Genomic DNA, 20,432 nt, shown 5'->3' on the forward strand with positions numbered 1-20,432 from the left:
CAAGAATCCCAAATTTAAGCAACATTAAAAATATATCTTTTGCTATACAAATTCTAATTTGCAAGCAAATCCAAACCATTGAAGGACAAACACTGTACAGAAAAAAAAGGGGTGTAAAAATATGTAGACAGACAAAAATGCAGGACTCTATCCTATTTCAAACAGAGTGTAAGCATTTTAGCTAGAAAAGTTGATTTTATTATTGCAGAATTTTAACTGCTGTCAAGATGAACTGTAGGAAAACAACATCTGACATAAGATTTGCCTTGAAATAAATTGCACCGTAGATCCAGGTGAGTAAAAACAAAACCAGAAACCCTCAGCTACATTTCTAGTCTAGGGGTAGATTGTTTATATTACCTTATTGCAGTAGAATGAGCTGGGAAATGTCTACAATATTATATTGTTTATTCACCAAAGGAAAGCTATCTCAGACCTCTTCTAAGGACTGCGATATATTACATAAACCACCACCAAAGCAAGGAAAGTTAAGTGAGCCAATAGCAGTTACATCATATTAATCCCAGAGTAGAACTCATATAAGGTTAATTAACAGAAATATATCAATACGTTCTTCTCACTGGAGATCTATCTGTTGCATAGAGCAATGTTATTTTAGTACCAAATTCAATCCCTTGAGGATGCCAGATCTAACTAAAGGAGGCATAAATTTATTTTGAAACAAAGCAGCTGAGACGTATCATTGCTGAAATATCATCTTTACTTGGATAAGATAGTGACAGCAGTGTAAAATTTCTGTCAAAGATGCATTACAAATTTTAGGATTTTTTTTTTCTATTTCTTTCCCTGTAGTCTGAATCTCTATTACAATGTACTGAATGCAGACTAAATACGGTGCAGGTTAGTTAGTGGAGTGCTTTGATTTAGCAGCATTTTGCTGCACCTTTTACTCATTATTTTACTATTCACAGAAAAAAAAAACCTGAGTCCACTGGAAATACCGGAATCTCTTTCAGAGGGAAAAATGAATAGCATTTTCATGAAGCCTAAACAGCTTTCTCTTTGTGATGACTCATGTTCTTTTAAGACAGGAAAAAAAAAAGACATGGAAAGATGGGAAGAGAGCAGCGAGGAACTTATGGCATTACAGTACTGAGGTTCTGTACAAATGTCTCAGACTTCTGTCGATCTCACACCATCTGAGGAATTTCTCCCAGAACCTCTGTCTGCCTGAGATGAGTAACACTGTTTTGTTTACTCTGTATGTTTGCACAGTAGGAGGAAGAGTATAAAACCTCTTTTTCTAGGTTCTGTGTGCTCACAGGACTGTTGACTAAGTTAGAAACTGCCACAGTAGAGAAATACAGGTGGGGGGGAGGGAGGGGAACGACGACAGGGAAAGGGACAGGGAAGAAGATTTTGCCCCAGATAGGCAAAATGTTTATCCACATGCAGAAACAGCCATGCTGCCTCAGTTCCACCTGTCTGCCTTGCCCAAATAAAGATTAATTTTATAAACACTGATTCAAGCATCTGGCTATAAGTCAGAATTCAACTAACAAATATATGAATGTTAAAATGAAAATATTTCAAGTTGCACATTATATGAAAAAACATAATGATAGCAAATCCTACTGCCAGTGAAATCAGTGGCATAACTTCCATAAATATATATGGAGACAATATCAAGCCTTAAGTAATACTTTAAAATGTATACATAGAAATAAAAGTAACCATTCTAAAAATTACAGGAATGGCTTTATCTGAAATTTTCATAATTCTTTGCACTATAATGTTGCATTATCTTGGAATAAATTTTGCATCTTGCTTAATTAACTGTGACTATAAACAATTACCTCTGAATAAAGATATACAGTGTGGTAGATCAGGTATAATTAATATAATGTTCACTAACATGAATAACTTCCATATAAAATACTTTTAAGTAGTTCATATAAGAAATTGCATCTGGCAAAATTCGCTTTAATATTTTGTGTTCAGCTCCATATCACAATTTCCCTGTAAGCTCTTTTTCTCCATATATTTAATTTTTATTTTTACTGGGTAAGATTCTGGGATGTCCGTATATAAACTGAATCAGAAGTATCATTTTTATTTAAATAAAGCAGGTAAGAAAAGATTAAATAATCAATAGGACAATCATAGTTATAAAATGTGAAGTAATATAAATTAATGAAAATAAAGCAAGCAAGAGGGTAATCCAAAGTCCTCAGAAAAGAACAAATTTTTGGACTGACAAGACAGTTTATAAAATATTGATCCAGCATGAATCCAGAAGATGGGTTTTGTCATTTAACGATATGCCCGTAACAATGAATAGGTTTTGTTTAGAAGTTAATTTTCTAATTTATTTATTTAAAAAGGACAAGTATTTTATCTAAATCACAGGATAGCATACAGTATTGACAAAAAGAAACAAAACAAAAACAAACAAACAAAAAAAACCAAACCAGAACAAAAATATATCCTAGAAGAAATATTCCTGGAACAAAAGCAATTTACTGAGATGGATAGTAAACTGTTCCCATGACTTTATTTAAAATAGAAACATACTTGAATGCACTACATATCACGTAATTTATTTACACATACTATTGTTAAGAAAAATTAAAAATTATGGTCTGTAATATTTTAGGCTAAACGCTAACAAAAGATATTTGTAATTCCATTGATGAAACAGCCCATATTATCATATCTTCTTCAATTTTTCTTGTTATACCAATTTGACAATAACAGAATATTTAACAAACAAATTCTGCCATCTGTACTGATTATCCTCTTGTCCTGTAATAATTCTGTGCAGCTAGGATCTAACTGTGGTAGACAGATTTTGGTTCTTATTCTTGTTAAAAGTGGTGTTATTTTTAATGCTAATCTTTTTAGCGCACTTTTAACAAAAGCAATCTTCCATATTTAAAAAACTGCCAAAATTACTAGGATATGTGAGGTATCACTACTAATTACTGGTGTTCTTTTCCATACAGAAACCTTCTAACTAGGCTAAAATGGAAGTACATAATGAGCTTTAAAACCACACAGTTTAAAGACATTTCAAAACCAAATGCTCTTATAATGACCTAATCTTTAAAATGTCAGGCGTCCTCAAGGTACACAGCAGACCTTCATTTTATTTATTAAATAATAAATAATACATTATTTTAGAACAAGCATTTAAGAAATACTTTTTGAAATATTTTTTTTGTGCATAGGATTGTGTGTGCGTGTATCGATATTTATTTGAAGATAAATTAAACAACTTCCATTATCCTAAGCTAGTAACTGATTACTGGTTCAAATATCTTTTTATTACACACATACACAAAAAAAAAAAGGCAAGAGAGAACTTTAAATTGCCTTTGAAGTCCAAGAAAATAGTGACAGCAGTTTACTTTTAACAACTGCATTTTTTTCCTATTTTCAGCCAAGTTCTGAAGAGCTACAATATTTTTATTAATTTAATACTTTGCAACAGATTTAAGATGTTTCATGCTATGTACTAGTTTTCTTACTCATCATGCAATTATCTAGTTTTCTCACAGTATTAGAAAACTGCACCATGTTACAGATACAACTAAGTGATGGCCTTTCTCAACCAGATAGACCCAAAGTACCTAAGAAAATGAATTACTCTTTACTCATTGCTACAAATTTATCAGTACTCTTACAAAGTTCCAAGACATCAAGAATTCAGGCATTCTTAATGCTAAACCTGCATACGATAAACTCTGTATATCTGCAGAGCACAAAGGAACAAAAATTTCTAATACTACAGGGAAGTAGAGCTATTAGGCAAATTAAGAGATATATTAGGCAAATTAATGTATGTTAACAAGCACTGCATTTCAGTTGAGACTGCTATTTAAAATTTCAAGACTTTGAATTTTATTATAATTCTGTGGACTAACACTAATAAACAGAATATATTTATATCTACTTGTCTTTTTCTCAGTTTTACCTATGTACAGAGAATTATGTACTATAGCATACCACTGAATTCATTATTAGAAATTAAATACATTATTTTCTCTTTTCTAAGCTACTTATTTTACTTGGTTGATTTTATTCTCCAAACAAACCACTTAGTCTGAATGCCAACAAAAGTAGTCTCCTATACTCTTGAATGGTATATTATCACTCAACAGATTTTGAAAACTGGAAGCTCTCATTAACACTGATTGCCCCATAACCAAGGCATGTTGCTACAGTTTTGGAGCTACCAAGGAAGCAGGTTATAACACAGTAGTTCTGTCCTTGGCTCCTGTAATACATGCAATTTTCAGCTCTGGATGACTCAAAGTGTAAGAAAAAGACTCTACTTGCTCTGTTATGAAATGCAGGGGCTGGCAAAAACCTAACCACCATTTGAGGGAAGAATAAACCAACTCCTGGTGACTGATCTCATCAAAGAGAGTCCTCATAGTGACAAGCAAAGGGACCAGAGCATGATCCCAAATGTATTTTAAGTTATTCACTATTGTGAAAAAGCAAAGTTGTCAAGACTGACATGAATGATGATTTCAACAACTGTTCTTTTCCACCCCATATGCAAAGTTAATTTTAATTAATATTTTTTTCTTCCTCATTCTATTGTTGCATACTATACTTTATTTCTTGCTAATGGAGAAAGAGTAGAGAGAAAAAAGAGTTGAAAAGGAAATTTGTTTAATGATATAATGAAATGTAATACACATAGGGCTGTGCTAGTCCTCATTATTGTATGTGGCAAAAGGAAAACTCCATCCACAATTACTCTGTCATTCAGTGACCTTGAAAATACCTGGAGAATACTCTCTTCTTGAGGAATATTCTTCTGTTTTGTATTACTAATTGCAGCATAATTTTATATAGACATATAAATGCATATAAACTTAAATGCATTTTACCTCTTGTAAGCAGATTGGCAATGCTAAATAAATGCAAATGAATACAAATGCAGATTTGAAAAGCAAAGTTTGCAGTTTCACCATTAGTCTCATTTATCAGTTATTCATATCCAACATTGCATTGCATCATTCTTTACTTAACGAGATTTACCTTTACAAGCCAGATCAGCATGTTAGCTGCAAATGTGCTTGTAAACATGCTATCATAAAAAGCCTGAAAAGGCCCAATTAGGGACTAGCCAGGACTTAACAGAACAGAGGAACACTAAGAGAAAAATATTTGGAGTAACTGATTCTTCATTTAATTGCTTATTAACATGTTGATTACCTATTTCTTGCAATTTAAGTATCTTGCATTTGTTCTTACAGCTTTTCAAGTCTGTCTTTAAAATAAACACCACAAGAACATAAATCAGATTTTGCAGTGAGCTTTGACTGTTTGACTAAACGCAATTGCAAACACTGGATTACAAGTTATTGAAGAGTGGTCTTGTATATTGACAATGGCTATATCTGCATAATGCTCAGTTGCTTTTAGATATGAACTCATGCTGTGAAGTAAATTGTCTGAGTTTTCTTCACTACTTATGACGTTTTTTTCACCTTTGACCATGAAAAGTACACTTCATTCTTCTGATGGTTTAGGTCTACATAATGCCCTGAAATATTTAAACAGCTTTCCCTTTACACTTCTCGCTTTCTAGGTTCTCTAATCCATCCATGTAATTTAGTTTAAGGCATTTATTTATGGCCAAACCTTTCCATCCACATGAGACTTTTACAGTGAAGATTAAGCTGGATGGAGGCCAAGAATAGTAAAGGAGATAGAGGGCGGAATAACTTTCTCACATGCAGGTATACAAACAAATTTATTTGGATAAAAAGTGGTCTTTTTCTTACCATTTAATAGTAATCTTTATTGGTTGTAAATTGCATCCATTCCTTAATCTTTTTTTTCTTTTTAATCATATGACATGTTGCAAATTGCATCATGACATTATATCTGAAGAATTTAGATTAATTAAAATTAAGGACTTTTCATTCATGTTATTTGTATTCCATCTTACATCACTATAGCTTAGTAAATCCTGCATATATATGCAACTCCAATATTCTTGTCATTTCAAAGTTGGTTTAAGCTGAGAAAACTAGCTTTTAATCAAGCTAAATATCCATTTTCTTTTGAAAAACAAATCCCATGAGTTTAGGCTTGGCAATAGTATCATTAGCATATTAACTGGTATCAGGAATCATCTAGGCTTTTTTTTTTTTTACAGTATTATCAACTACTGGTTATTGACAACAGACAATTTCTTAAATTAAAACACAACTTGGTCAATTTGATAATGTGACATTTTAATATTTTCCATACTGTGCATCAAATGCTGATGCACAGGTTTGGTATAAAGTGACAATAAATAATGGGGGTTTGGGTTTACAGTTTTTTTTAATCCACGTTTTCACTGGCCTTAAACTGCCTGCCTACCAGACTGCTAAATGGAGAATCAGATGCTGACGCTGAATTCAGAACTCAGAAATGTGCTCTGCATCACTTACGGCATCATTTAACATGTACAAAAATCTCTGAGACTTCAGGTATAAATTACACAGGGTTCATATCTCAAGAATCCATCTGAAAATTCCCAGTCTAATGTGAAGTATTGTTACACTGATTAAGTGTTTTAGTAATCAACAGGTACATACTATCATGCTTCAGGACAAAAGAAGCAGGAAGTACAAAACCTATAACCTAAGATGTAGTACATGTGAATTCTAATCCATGTATCTATTATGTACACTGGCATGTACATAACTCCATTTAAGGACACGTGTAGTACAAAGAGTACCAGTACCAGGCATAACACAGCACAGCAGTTTAAAAACATATCTTGGGTAATACAAAATAATTTCTCTACTATAACACTACTCTAAGAGTTAAATGCATATGAAAATATAGTACAGACAGGGTAAAAATCCCCTTATTTCACAAACAAGACTCTTAATACAAAATTTGTGTGTATAGAGAAATTAAAAACTGAAGACAAAGCCCTAACAAAGCTTTGAAGGTGGCCCTGCTGTGACCTGAGGGGGTCTGGAGCAGATGGTCCCTTCCTTTCAGAATTATTCTATGATTTCATGAAGCATACGAAATTTAATGCACTTAGATGAAAACAATAAACTGAACCTGCTGAGATTTGAACGTGAAATTACAAATAACTACTTATTTCAGATTTGACATCCAAATTGTCAAAAAACAGAGAGATAGCAAAAAGTTATGCTGAAATTAAATACTAGCTGTAGTGCTTAAAGTTTGAAAACATCTTCTTAGCTAAAACTAAAATCATAAACACAGAGGTCTTAAGTTTGCATAAGATTAAGATGCTGTACACACTTCCTTAGTATGTTTTTTTCTTAAAAAAAAATTATTTTTGTTTGCTATGCTTATTTTTTCAGATATGCAGCTAAATGGCACTTGTCCACCAATCAATGGATTTCCTTTTTTGTACAAAGAGTGAATATTTCAACATTTCTTGGATTTTAATATTTTGCATCCTTTCATTTTGCATTATAATGGAAAGTTGTAAAAACACATGTTAAATAAAGATTTAACCGCTTTCCATACACAGCCTGATTATCCTACCATAAGATTTTGAACATTGTCTCCTTCCACAGAATATTCAATAAAAAAGCATAAGCATATGTTGATAAAGCATCTCTGACGTGTCCAATACCTTTATAAGTAATGTATTCAATAATTAAACATATATTTGACATTAATTTCATAAAGCTTCTGCTTTCTGCCACCCAAAGAAAAATCTCAAATGTCAAAAGAGAAAACATAGTTGATCATTAAACTTAAAAATGCAAACAGATTCGGAAAAGCATCTCTTATATTAATTTTCTGTTTTTAGAAATACCCCATGCTTTTGGAAATATTTCCATTGTAAAAAACATTTTATGTTAATATCCTACAAATGCTGAACTAAGTCCAGGAATAATTTGTTCAAAAGACTTGAAACTCAATAGAACATCTCCTGAAAAAAACCCAAAACTTAAAAACTTAAAGCCCATACATTTTGTTTTGTCTGGTGTGTTGTGTTTCTCTTTTTTTTTTGTTGACTGATGTGAAATGAAGTTTTTTGTATTCCTGTTAAAAACATACAGAAGTTTTCAGAGCATGTTTTTTTTTTCAGATTTCAAGTACACCTTCACAGTGATTTAGGTTTGTGTATAAACTAAGTCCCTTTTATTATCCTTTTCATTATGAATGCATTATTTACTGCCTCTGAACCAGAATTACTGATAATAATTCTATTAAGACAAAACAAGAACTCAATTGCTTCACTATTAGAGTTATACCAGTGAATCTCAGAGGCTTTTAATAATGCAGGCTTTTTCTTATGAAGTCAGAAATTGAGTAGCAAATCTCTCTTTTTTTTTTTTTTTTGATAAAATCCCACAGAAGATTGTGGTGAATCAATTTTTCCCAGCACATGTATCTTAGGCATTCATGCTGTTTCCTTGTGTCTACAGAGAAAAGCTTGGCAAATGAGCTTCACTGATTGTTATCCCCTTCTTGATGGTGCATGGGCAACACCTCACACTCAGGGATTTACCAACTGTCTTGCTGAAAGGATTAAAATGCTCCTGAGGGAATGAACTTTGCCTGTATTATCTGTGCTTCTGTTACTTCAAGATCAATGGTCTTCTTCACACTACTGACAGGGTTATAAACATCTGGGTCCAGAGGACACTGTTAGCCATGACTGTCCCTACCCACCCACCTCCCCTCAGGACTCCAGCCCACAGGGAGCCCCACTGCACCACAACTGTAAAGTGCAGCTATCCATAAATTTGCAGCTATCCTTTAACAAAGCAAATCTCACATTTAGAAGAGCACCTAACAAGTGGAGAAAAAAATCTGGCTACCTTTTGCTCACTGAGTTCTTAGTGAACTATGATAGTGTTCATTATGACTTTTATAAGCTGAAGTTACGCAATAACTTCTATACAGACATTTCCACATTTGTTTCATTGAGAAATAGTTTTCATAAATTTTATGAGTTTATGGCTGTCCTCTGTGACTGTATGAAGACAACTACACTACTCGTTCTATTCGTAGTAGAGAGGGATTGGAAGACGCGGTTTAGCTTTCACAGTCTTTGTACTGGAAGGCTAACAGCCTTCTAGGCATAACTTTCTCCTGCATGTAGGTTTTTCTCCCTCTTTTTTACATTGAAGAGCGGCAAGAAAGGGCTGCAGTGCTGTTTTAGCACTTTCAAGTTAAATCAGTCTGATAAAAGGACATCCTGTGAAATTTCAGCATAGTTTATCATTGGCTGTTGGGGAAACAATTATGACTCATGCATTATGTATGCATCATTACTTGAGATGTGCAAGCAATTAACTGTCCCTGTGTAAACGGCATTTATATTTGAATCTTAGCCATAAACTTGTCCCTAAAATGTGAACAGATGAAAAAAAGTGATCTTGTTTCCATTAAGGAATATTGACCAAGTACGGAAATTACGATGACCCAACTACAAATCATAACACAGAATACTGACTGTGTGTAGCCTAACATCCTCCTCACTCACCTGAGAAGATGCTGAGGCAGAGGGGAAGTGTTTCTTAGTTACCAAAGAAAGATGAGAAACTATCTGAAAACCATGCAATTTCTATTATCATTCAAAAGACTTAAAAGTCTCCCAAATGTCTCAAAAACCATAAAGAAAAATGAAAAGCCTTCCACTAAGAAAAGCCTCTTTAAAATTTTCTTCAGGAACTGAAAGTAGAGAGTTAGAAGAGGATATCTCAATGTTATCCTACCTTGACACTCTAAGTAGGCTAAAACATAGATGGAGAGATTAATCAGATGTTTCAGAAAACTTGCTGGAAACAAGTAAAGACTGTTTGGTTTTTTTTGTTTTTTTTTTTTTTGGTTTTTTTTTTTTTTGTCAGAAAAATTCCAGCTATGTTTAGCAGTATTTTCATTTTAATAAAGGTCACTAGGAGTAATTTTTGACATCTTTAACTGCAAAGACTTTGTTCTGGGCTGTTCAGTATGTGTTCTGGTAGCACATCTTATTTTTCTGATTTGGTCCTATAGTTCACAAATAGAACAAGTTTTTAACTCATTACAGAATGTGTGCAAGAACTTCCAATAAATGTGACAGTGTCCCTTTTGATTTCTCCATCAAATTACACAGTGTAGCACCAACATTTACAAAACCAAGATGGCTCCTTCTTAGCAAATATTTGAAATTCTGAAATAGTTTTTGATTTCTAATGCAGATCAGAGATAAATTAAGAGAAACTAGAGATGTACAACCTCAATCGTTCTAAACAGGGGTATATGGATAGATATTTCAGAAAACATCATTAATTAAATATGGATGTAGCATTAATTTTTAATACTGTCCAATGAACTCTCAGTAAAGTTTACCTTCCCAATATTTAACTATTACTAAGTATATCTAGATGTAGACCAAAATGACTTTCAGATTGTTTTCATATTTACTAGGTTTTGTCATCACTCAGAGTAGTCTTTGGTAATACACTCCATTCAGAGGTACCTTTAAGATGCTCAAAACCAGAACGACCTATTTTGTTTTTTTCAGCAAAACTCACAGTGGTGCAGTTGGGGGACAATGAAATGAAGAGGAAAATACGTGGTTAAAAGAAGGTGAACCCGCTGAAAACTTCCAAGTGAGAAAGGAGAATAAACTATAAAAAGGCAAATTGGAAAGAGGAAGACATAAGGAAACAACATGGCAGCATTTAGAGCCTTTTTTCTCAAAGAAGCTGTATATTCAATTTTAGTAGGAATGGCAGCAGAGATCCTAAATACCCACAATCTACTTCACAGTGTTATTGTCTTCATGAGGATTGCAGGTTTTTGTACCTGCCATTATACTCTTTTTTTTTAGAATAAATTACAATTCAAACAGTTACTGTACTAAAATAGTTTCAAGATCAAATCATGTTATACAGAAAGCTTCAGAATTAGCTGTTTACAACTTAAAAGCATGTAATACTGAATGTTTCAAAATCAATGTGAACTTTCAAAGGAAGCTCCAGCCAACTCTAATAACAAGAATCTGTCAAGTTATACATCTTTCCCTAACGTAATCAATTAATCTTTTCATAAACTTCACACTAACAGAAATAATAGAAAATAAAGCTTTATGGGAAGCAAGGTAAATACACTTTTCTACAATGTTAACACAGAACATTTTTTTTGTTTTGTTGTGGCTTTATATTTAAATTATGCATCCGTATGATTGCACTCCATAGTCACCGGGCTTGGCCTCATTTGGGTACACTGCATCATATTACTCAGACTAGTCACTTCAGTTTTTATATTTTGCATAGTGTAGTTCCCATCAGAGAAAGTTATTGCCCATTTGCTGAAGGAAACGGCTATGAGGAAAAAGTGTCAGATTTGATCTGAAACATATTATGAAAAAAAGGGAAGAGGTAGACTGATGTTCATTAATGTGTATGCCCTGCAACTGGAGGAAACACACTGTTTTCTTTAGATCTTCTAGCACTGACAGAAAAGCTAGCTTATTGGACTAAAATTAATGCTGCTATGATTTACAGTATTACATTTATCCACAATGTTTCTGTGTTTGGTTAAGAAAAACAGAAGAAGTCTTTCTTTGAATATATGTTAACTACATGTTCATTATATGTATCTTTAAAATGCTTCCATAATTTGGAACATGGTCTGCTTAGTAGAACATTTTTGTATGGGGGTTATGGGATGCAAAAGGCAAAGAAATAACACACATTAGATCATATGCTATGCTACATTTTTTTCTCCCACCACTGTGCTGATAGCTGCAAAACTATCATTCACCTGCTGCTGTATAAATTAGAAGACAGTTGGGGCTGCTTTAACTTGCAGTGCCTGTTAAAAAAATTGAAGGGTAAATATGGATTCAAGGAAATGAGGATCTGTTGAATATATTATGTTAACATTGCTCTATGTAAATATCCCACCTCAGCATGTACTTGCATTTATTTCTTGTGTACTTACTTTGAACTCCATGGGAGCGGACTATTTTCCAGGTTTCTGAGGCTACCTCTTTTATATCCACTTGGTAATGATGAATGGGCACACCTCCATGTGAGTCAGGCTTATTGAACAAAACTTTGGCAGTAGTTTGTGACAACTCTAAAACTCGTACTCCATAAGGATTTGATGGCACATCTAAAAAATTACAAACATTATTTAATAATCAGCAGCAACTAGACAGACCTAAACAGTTGATAATTAACCCCAAAAAGTTTCCTTAGTATCCTAAATGTGAAAAAATAAATCTACAATATAATGTAATAATGTTTAGATTAGATAAACAGCGTAAGCTTTCTAAGAGAGAGCTGTAAGAAAACCACATCTATTTTCTTGTATGATAAAATTATGCAAAACTACTTTCAATTTCTGCCTTTCTTTTATAATACAATCTTTTTTAATAGCTAATTTCATCTTAGGGAAATGTAAGAGATTCATTTGTTTACTGTACAATTATGTGAATGAGAAAAACAAACTTTAAATCCAATTTAACAAGAGAAACAGTTACAGCTAAATAGATCATTCAGAGTCTGAATTCTTCTAAATAAGATTAAGAAAAAAATGTACAAATAACTTAGCAATTTTTATGAAACTTTGAAATACAGCTGACAACATAAATCCTTTTTTTTTTCAGAAGACTGGATTCCAAGCTACTAGAAAGAAATATAAATGGAAGTTTTTTATTCTCTTTTCTGTTTAAGAAATAATCTACGTAATAGGTTGAAAGAAATGTTTACTCTGAAATCAAAAGCAAGTATGTATCTTTCAAAATAGAAAAGAACTATGAAAATAAAGGAGGTGTCTGTAGGTGTTGAGATGCTAAATCTGAAATAAAAGCAAAGAAATAACCTTGGGAGCTGTACATCTTTAAAAAGATGTACAACGTAAAACCAAACTAACACATAGAAGACTAAACACTAACTTTTCTCATTGTCCTACATTTTAAAGTGTAATAACTGCAAAAAAATAAAATACTAGGAAGAATTTTAGTTCTGTGGACAGAATGCCCGGGATCTGAAACACCATTAAAAATTTCTTTCCTGATATACCTGACAATTTTGTTTCAAACCTGCTTACAGGTTTGGCATTACTTTTGTTTGCATGTTATGGAAGATATTTTTATAAAGACATGTAAGAATTTGAGCCAAAGCCTATCAGTCGGTTAGTGAGTACTGAACTATTTACATAAAATGTGGTCTTTATTCAATGGCTGTCAGAGAGTTGGGAAAAACAGAGAATCAATATGAGCTTCACCCAGTATTGTATGTGAATGAAAATGAGCCAAAAAATGATAATAAAATATTTAAGAATTCATTTAAGGACATATTCACCCACAAATTCTCAGGAAAAGGGCACCTTCCAAAGCTACTCTAAAGGGGCTGATCTCTATAACCTTTTAATATCAGGCACCTAATTTTTTCCAGTTGTCAGAGTGTATTAATGCTAAAATCATATCTCTTGTAGTCAGCATTTCTGAACACAGGTCTCCTGAAAATTCTAGTGCTTGGTGCTTACTGGGTTAAAACCAGCATAGATTTATTTACATGGATGAATAATTTCAGTATTATTTACTTAAAGATGCAACTATATCAATCCATGACATGAAAATTTTGAGTAGAACGCAAATCTCTGCGTGAGGGGTACAAACCCTCCAATCCTATCTTATTCCAGGAAACATTAATTTCATCAGGATATAGAATGTCGAAGAAACAGTTATGAGTTGCTTGCTGCATAAGCATTGATCCCAAAATCAGAGGAGAATGAGGATTAGAACCAGCCTGTGACTCCTTTCCTGCAGGTTCTCATTACAGCTGAGAGCAATTTTATCCTTTTTCCCCAATAGCCGAAGTACCTTAAGCGCCTTTATTTCTCTCCCCAGCTCAAATGACTGTTCTGACAGAGGAGGGAAAAATACAACAGAAGAATGCCAGCAAAAGCAATCCAGGATAGCAGAAGTGAAGCAGCATATCACTGTATGAATGATGTGGATACCAGTCACTTGGGAAGATTAATATAGTTCAGCAGTACTGAAGATAAATGCTCTTTGGATTTAACTGCAAGCTGAAAGCTGCTGTGGATACCTATAATATTAGAAATAGTTTCCAAACACTTTTATTCCTTTTCTGTTAAAAGATTTCAATACAAAAGAAAAAAGTTTTGTTTAAGGCTGAATGAATATTTGATTACACTCAGGGTATTTTTATGTTAGTTTTTGTATGCGCTTTTGATAAGACAATTACTGTACTTCAGTTTCAACCAGAACAATTATTTGATCAATGGTATGAAATAGAAGTGTGTTATTTACATATACAATTAGTTCTTGACTTTCATAATGTTAAGGAGATCACTTTTCCTTGTGTCTTTACATTTGTGTAAGATTAACTGTAATAAACATGGCATAGGGAAGAAGACATTCTTCAAGAAGAACCTTATGTTTTGTACAGCAGATTCAAGTATAATTTCTGACAAATAAAGATATGATTCCATTTGGTAACAAGCATAAAATGAAGATACTGTGAAAAGCCAGTAAAATATTTTGCCTAACTAGCACAATGCAATATGTTTAAAACTCATTTAAGTGTGAAATACATCCACAATACTATTTTAAGTATGCATTCCACAATACAAACAACCCACTCATGAAGGTAACTTTTATGAAGTTTTCAGAGTTGAACTATATAAGATTTTAAAGTAAGAGTGAATTTAACTGAAGAAAATACAATAGGAGATAAATTCCTATTCAGAATCAGTAACAAATACTAGCAGTTCCATTAAGATAGAATAAAATACCTACTATCTTTTTCAGCCTAGACAAATCTAGATTTTTTTTCCCCCCAAAGATCATTAGGAACATAATGAACTGAATTTAATTCTGTAGTTCTCTAATGAGTATGAATTTGATCATGCAAAGTAAACAGCCCTCTGGTCCTGATATAGATAAATATTTCAGCATTTGAGCTTTTCCCTGTCAGCTGAAATTATCTGGACCATCGCTGTGATTTTTATGTTAGAATTGCAAGGCTTTTGGCTCAATGCTTATCTGGAGTGAAGATTAATTTGTAAAGTTGTGTACTCTGAATTCTGCATCTGGAAGGATAGAACTGTGGATGCTTCCTGTTCTTCTTCTAAGACCAATCAAATGAATATTAGAGTTCAGCTGTGGGTTCTGATAACTCTTTATATACTTTCATGGATATAAATTGAAGGACTATATAGTAGAGAAAGTAGGGGCTTGCTTTATTATGATCTATAGATCACCTAGTGATGGCACAGATTCTGATACACTTTCTCAGAAGTTCCACTGCTATCTTTGTTGTCAATTACACTTCTGTCAAAACAAAGGATAATTCATCAAAAGCTCTCCCTTTAAATTAAAATAAGTTGTTAAAAGAAACAAGTGTGAGACATTTAGTCAACTTCATCTTCTATCCACAATGTCTAGTCTTCTGTTCAGTAAGTGCATTAACATATGATGTTAAGGAATCCCATAAAAAATAAAACAAGAAGAGATCCCCAAAGAATAACTTAATGTATTTTATACTTTGCACATAAAGCTGGTTAGCATGGATGAACTTCGTGATACATTGGCCAAATTAAGTAGTATTGGTTTGGTTCCAAAAATATTATTGTAGCTAACAGAGAAGTACACACAAAATTATGACTACATCTTTATCTCCACTGGTGTGTAAGTACTCTTTCAAGTCTACTACTATGATTACCCAACTCATTCAATAAATGACCACCATTCTGGGGATATTCTTTTCAAGCTATTTTTCCTGATAGTTTTATGGAAGAAAATTTTCCTTCTGAGAGTTTAGCAATCCTGGTGTAAATGGAGAAAAGGAAGGGATAATGTCAGAGTAGGTAGTGAGGTCAGAGATTAATCTTTCAATTAGATCTTGTCTCCTATGTCGTGTCAATATGTTCTTAGTGCAGTTTTGCTGCTTTTCCTGTCTCTGTAGATCTGGCATATAGATATTGACTGAAAGTAAATATGTGTAAATGCTTAATGTAGGTACTATCTGGAGAAGGGCAGGGAGAGAGATGGGGCTACAGACTAGACCTTTGGAGTCAAAAATCTCCATAAAATAGTACATGCTTATACTTTCTTACAATTGAAAAAAAAATGCAATATTAATTCTACAGATTAGGATCATAGCTAACTTTTAAACTATGCTCACTGCCTATTAATGCAGTTTCTGCCAGCAGTTTATCCTGTTACCACTTAGCCACTTTAAGTCTGTGTTGAGTGCAGTTCCAGGCATGATATCATAAGATCAGAATGTCAACCTTCATTAAAAATGAAAGTCTACTCTACGTGCAAAGACTGAAAAAAGACTGAGGTAAAAAGGTGAATCAGACTATTTATCTGAACTTTTAACCCCTTTGCCATCCCAGAATAGAAGAAGGGGAAAGCAAAATCTAAGATGAGCAAGGCCAGGAGACATAGAAGTGAATCTGGATTTATATTTTAGGATCTCTGGATTTGGTCCAGCTGTACACTGCTATGTGCAAAATAAACATTAATATTTAAAGAAAAGATTTACAAGAAAAGTCAAGTTTACCTCTAAAAAAACTTTTAAAATAACAGAAAGGAAAAATGCTTTCCTACTTGATACCATCTCTCTGCATACTGATTTCACATAAACTATGACTAAGCTACAGTTGGGCAAATCTAGGAATATCTGTTATCACCTTAGGCTCTGAAAGCCATTGGGATAATCTGCCAAACTCACCTAGCTTGCCAAAGCCTAAGCCTGTCACAGAAAAAGCAGAGCGTAAGAAGGCTTCTAAAATTTGTGGTTGTGATGAGAAGTAATAAATTTGCAGTGGCAAGAAATGAAAAAGACTGGTTCTTTTCACATTCTACATGTTAGTTATAAAGCAATTTAAATGCTTAAGCAATGAAAAAAGGAGGATGTCAACCATATGGTATTTTCAAGAGTTGATCACCACAAGTCAGGTGATTAAAAGGTGATTAACCTTTTAAAAAGCACAGAAGTTTCTCAGCATTTACCAGTAAAGGCCAGCACCTTTCAGTGTGAAACCTTAGACAGGCTGCAATTCTTCAATTGTTTTGAAAGGTTTAAAGTGTCTGGAATTCAGGCTGATCCAGTAGGTCTGTATAATTTGAGTGAACAGGTATAGTTCTCTTGCCATACAACATGGTATGGTTGCAAATTGTGTCTAAATTCTGAAAGAAAACTTTTTCTATCATTGGTAAGTCTAATTTCTTAAGAAGGGCAACAGAAATAAAGATAATAGCATTGTGACAGTACGATTACATTTTATCTAGTAGTATATTAAAAAAAAAGGGTAGTTTGATTCTGCTGAAAATTGGAAAAGCAGAAAAATGGAACAAAACACAACACAAGTCATTCCTGCAGAATTTTAAGAGGAAACTATTCAGTAAAATGATAATTTTTTGTAGAATTTATCCTACCAGCAGACTTTGCTTAATACTATCTCCAAGCTAGAACTAGTATTTATTTTTCCTGACAGAACCATTTTGAAAGTATGCTATGCCCCAACATTAGTACTTAGAGTCAAAGACAGAAGGAAATCTGTCTGTATTGAAATGCATGAAAAAATTTTATGGGCTTTAATATGGAAACTATCAATCATTAGGGCTTCCTAATCTACCAAAGTGAAGAACAAAGGTAATAAAACTAGAAAGAAAGCTGCATTTGACATTTTATATCTGTAATTATTGTGGTGGCTCCATCCTCCATCTCCGTGGTTGCTTTTCATTTCCAGCTTATTCTAGCTTAAGCACAAAACTTGTAGCAGTGAACTACATTTATTTTTGCAGGTTTTTATTTTTTAAAAAAGTCTATTTAGATGCAAATGCTAATAATGTAAATCTTTCAGAATACTGAATACTATGCATTGCATTCCTGTAAGTAGTGCCTAGCATAATGGAGCCTGACACCCCTAGCCCCACATAAATTGTACACAATTGTTAAGGATACATATTCATTTCATGTCATTATATAGAATGTCTATATATAGCTAATGCTTTTCATAACAACTTTCCATAGTTCTTTATTCATCACATACTCACTAAATGTACCCTGACTTACCTTTTCATAGTTCCAATACTTTTAAGTATTCATCAAGCTTTCCGAAGAACTGAAAAAATGTTACAGCGTTGCAATAGTAGAAAATGGTAAGCTGTTTGAAAACTGCATCAGTAACATTTCTGTTATAGTTTTATTAAAAAGCAAAAAAGAAAAAAGCAAACAAAACAACAGCTTGCATGGAGTTATTTGCTCTTTCTTGAATTTCCAGGACTCTCATGGGAATTTGCGGAAGTACAATACCTAATCAAAATATTGTGTTCTTTTCTAATTAATAATGAAAAAAACCCTTTTTATTAAAATTATTAGAATAATAATCATGCAGTATCATGCACTGCAATGTTCTGGGACACCATTTTGGAAATCTAAGAGAAATATCATCAGATATGCAATATGTGCTGAGATGCTCTCGTAAGTACATACAGCTTTATGAAAAAATAGTGCACAGCAAACCCCATACCCTGAGTTTCTCTGTTTTCATCGGCATTACTCTTCAATTTTCTCATTTTTTTCTGTCCTGAAAGGTAAGACACTAGAGAGGTGCAAGTGGGATTTTTCCTTCCCATTCGTATCCTGATTTTAAGACTGACTTCTAGTGGCAAGTCTTCTGTCTTCCAGACTAAGAAATTGAGAAATTATTCTGGCAGATTTCACTCTGTACTTATACTGCTTTTCCCTTTCAGTGAAGCGCCACACATTACAAATCCTAGAGATAATACTCCGGATACAAGTGTAGCACCTAGCCCAGCAGGACAGGCAGAACCAGTACTGCTGTTGAATTTACAGATGCATATGAGGTGCATAAGAGACAGCATGCTACTGAAGAGAAATAGATATAACTGACTAAAAGCAGAGGGTTATGTATAGTCCTTACGTTTGATGAATTTAATGTAATTCTGCAAATTGTATGCCAGACACAAATATTAATATAATCACACCCTGAGACTTTTTAAAGAGCTAAATGGACTTCTTAAATTAAATGATGACAGAAGTAATATATATATATATAATAGATGTAGTTTACCTGTTCAAATCAATGCTAACTTCCTGCATGTCTTGAGATTTCTTAAGTACAGACAGAATAGAAATTAATAATGGAATAGAAATTAGGGTTTTTTTTCCTTAAAATTTAGAGCATTTCTATTACTACGTCAATTTTGAACGTCAAAGAGAGTATTCATCTTTCATATTTCTTGTCACATGTAGTACTGATGAGCTGCTCATCGGTACTGATGAGTCATAATTTTAGCTCTGTTATGGAAATTTAATTGTTCAGGTAATTCCACTGAAATAAATGGGATCAACCAGTTAAATAATCATGAACATGAGTGAAGATTCTATAAACTGTTCACTTTTGGAATTTCTTTTCACAAAAAATTATTCTAGATATGACCAAAACTGTGTGAATCCTTTTATTGGGGAGAGATTTGTAAAATAGAAAGTAAAGAATGTATTGCATGAAATTAGGATTTAGCTGGGGCTAGGGATGGTTACATGCAAGAGAAAAAAGTAATATATTTCTCATTAGTCACATGTAGGTATCAAAAGACCAACAATACAGGTAATACTGTTCAAAAGTTCTAAAATTAAGGGGAATGGGTCTTCTGGATAATGTAAAATTGTAGCACACAGAAATCTGTTTTGTCAATAAAACCCCGCATGCCCAACATTAGGAAGCTCAGCACTTTTGATCACTCTTCAAAGACAAAAAAATAGTATAGTATTCATGGTAAAAGTGTGTGCTAGTAATCCTTCCTTTAGAAGTAATGAGAAAAATTTTACATGCTGTGTACAACTAAGAAATTTCTTAATAAACAACTACTCTTTATAACTCCAGAGAAATCAAAAGAAAATAATCACCCTAATGAGGAAAACTATAAAAATTAAAACACTGGGCTGAGTAAGAAAGCCTCCCTATGACTGGATGTGCACATTTCAGCAAAGTATCCCAAAAAGTCCTCCTAGCAGGGCTCCAAAGAGATTATTTATTATGAAAAAGAAAAGAAAATAACCAAAAGTTACAAATGAAACATTGAAGAGCATAAAAAATATATAAGTTCCTTTTTTTTTTTTTTTCAAATATACAAGACTTTGTTTCTATTTGTCCCCATCAGTATCAGCCAATCTGGCAGTACAGTATGACCTGAAAGTTACATAATGAAAATAGTCTGTAACAACTCGTCACAAGGGGTGTATACCTTTCAGTATGGCTGTACCTTTGGTATCACAAACTGCATTATTACTCCATAGATATCATTAAAACTGGAACAATTTGCATCGTCTATGTAGACACAAATGTTGGGAGAACTCAAAGCTTGCTCAACAAGCATTAGTACATTCCACAAGAAAATATACCTGAAAGGAATACTAAGAAACTCTCATTTGCTCTAAGTGAACAATTATTTC

General features: G+C 33.2%; 1 protein-coding gene across 1 annotated transcript in view; it reads right to left on the reverse strand.

The window, feature by feature from the left end:
* Positions 1-20,432, reverse strand: part of NCAM2 (neural cell adhesion molecule 2) — a gene marked incomplete at its 5' end in the record, with an annotated part of 131,722 nt that overhangs the window by 45,243 nt on the left and 66,047 nt on the right. Inside the window, one exon of the mRNA XM_005151624.4 lies at positions 11,911-12,084. Within this exon, the coding sequence (XP_005151681.2) occupies positions 11,911-12,084 (174 nt within the window). The remainder of the gene's footprint in view (positions 1-11,910; positions 12,085-20,432) is intronic.

This window comes from Melopsittacus undulatus, chromosome 2 (assembly GCF_012275295.1).
Source record: "Melopsittacus undulatus isolate bMelUnd1 chromosome 2, bMelUnd1.mat.Z, whole genome shotgun sequence".
Taxonomy (NCBI): Eukaryota; Metazoa; Chordata; class Aves; order Psittaciformes; family Psittaculidae; genus Melopsittacus; species Melopsittacus undulatus.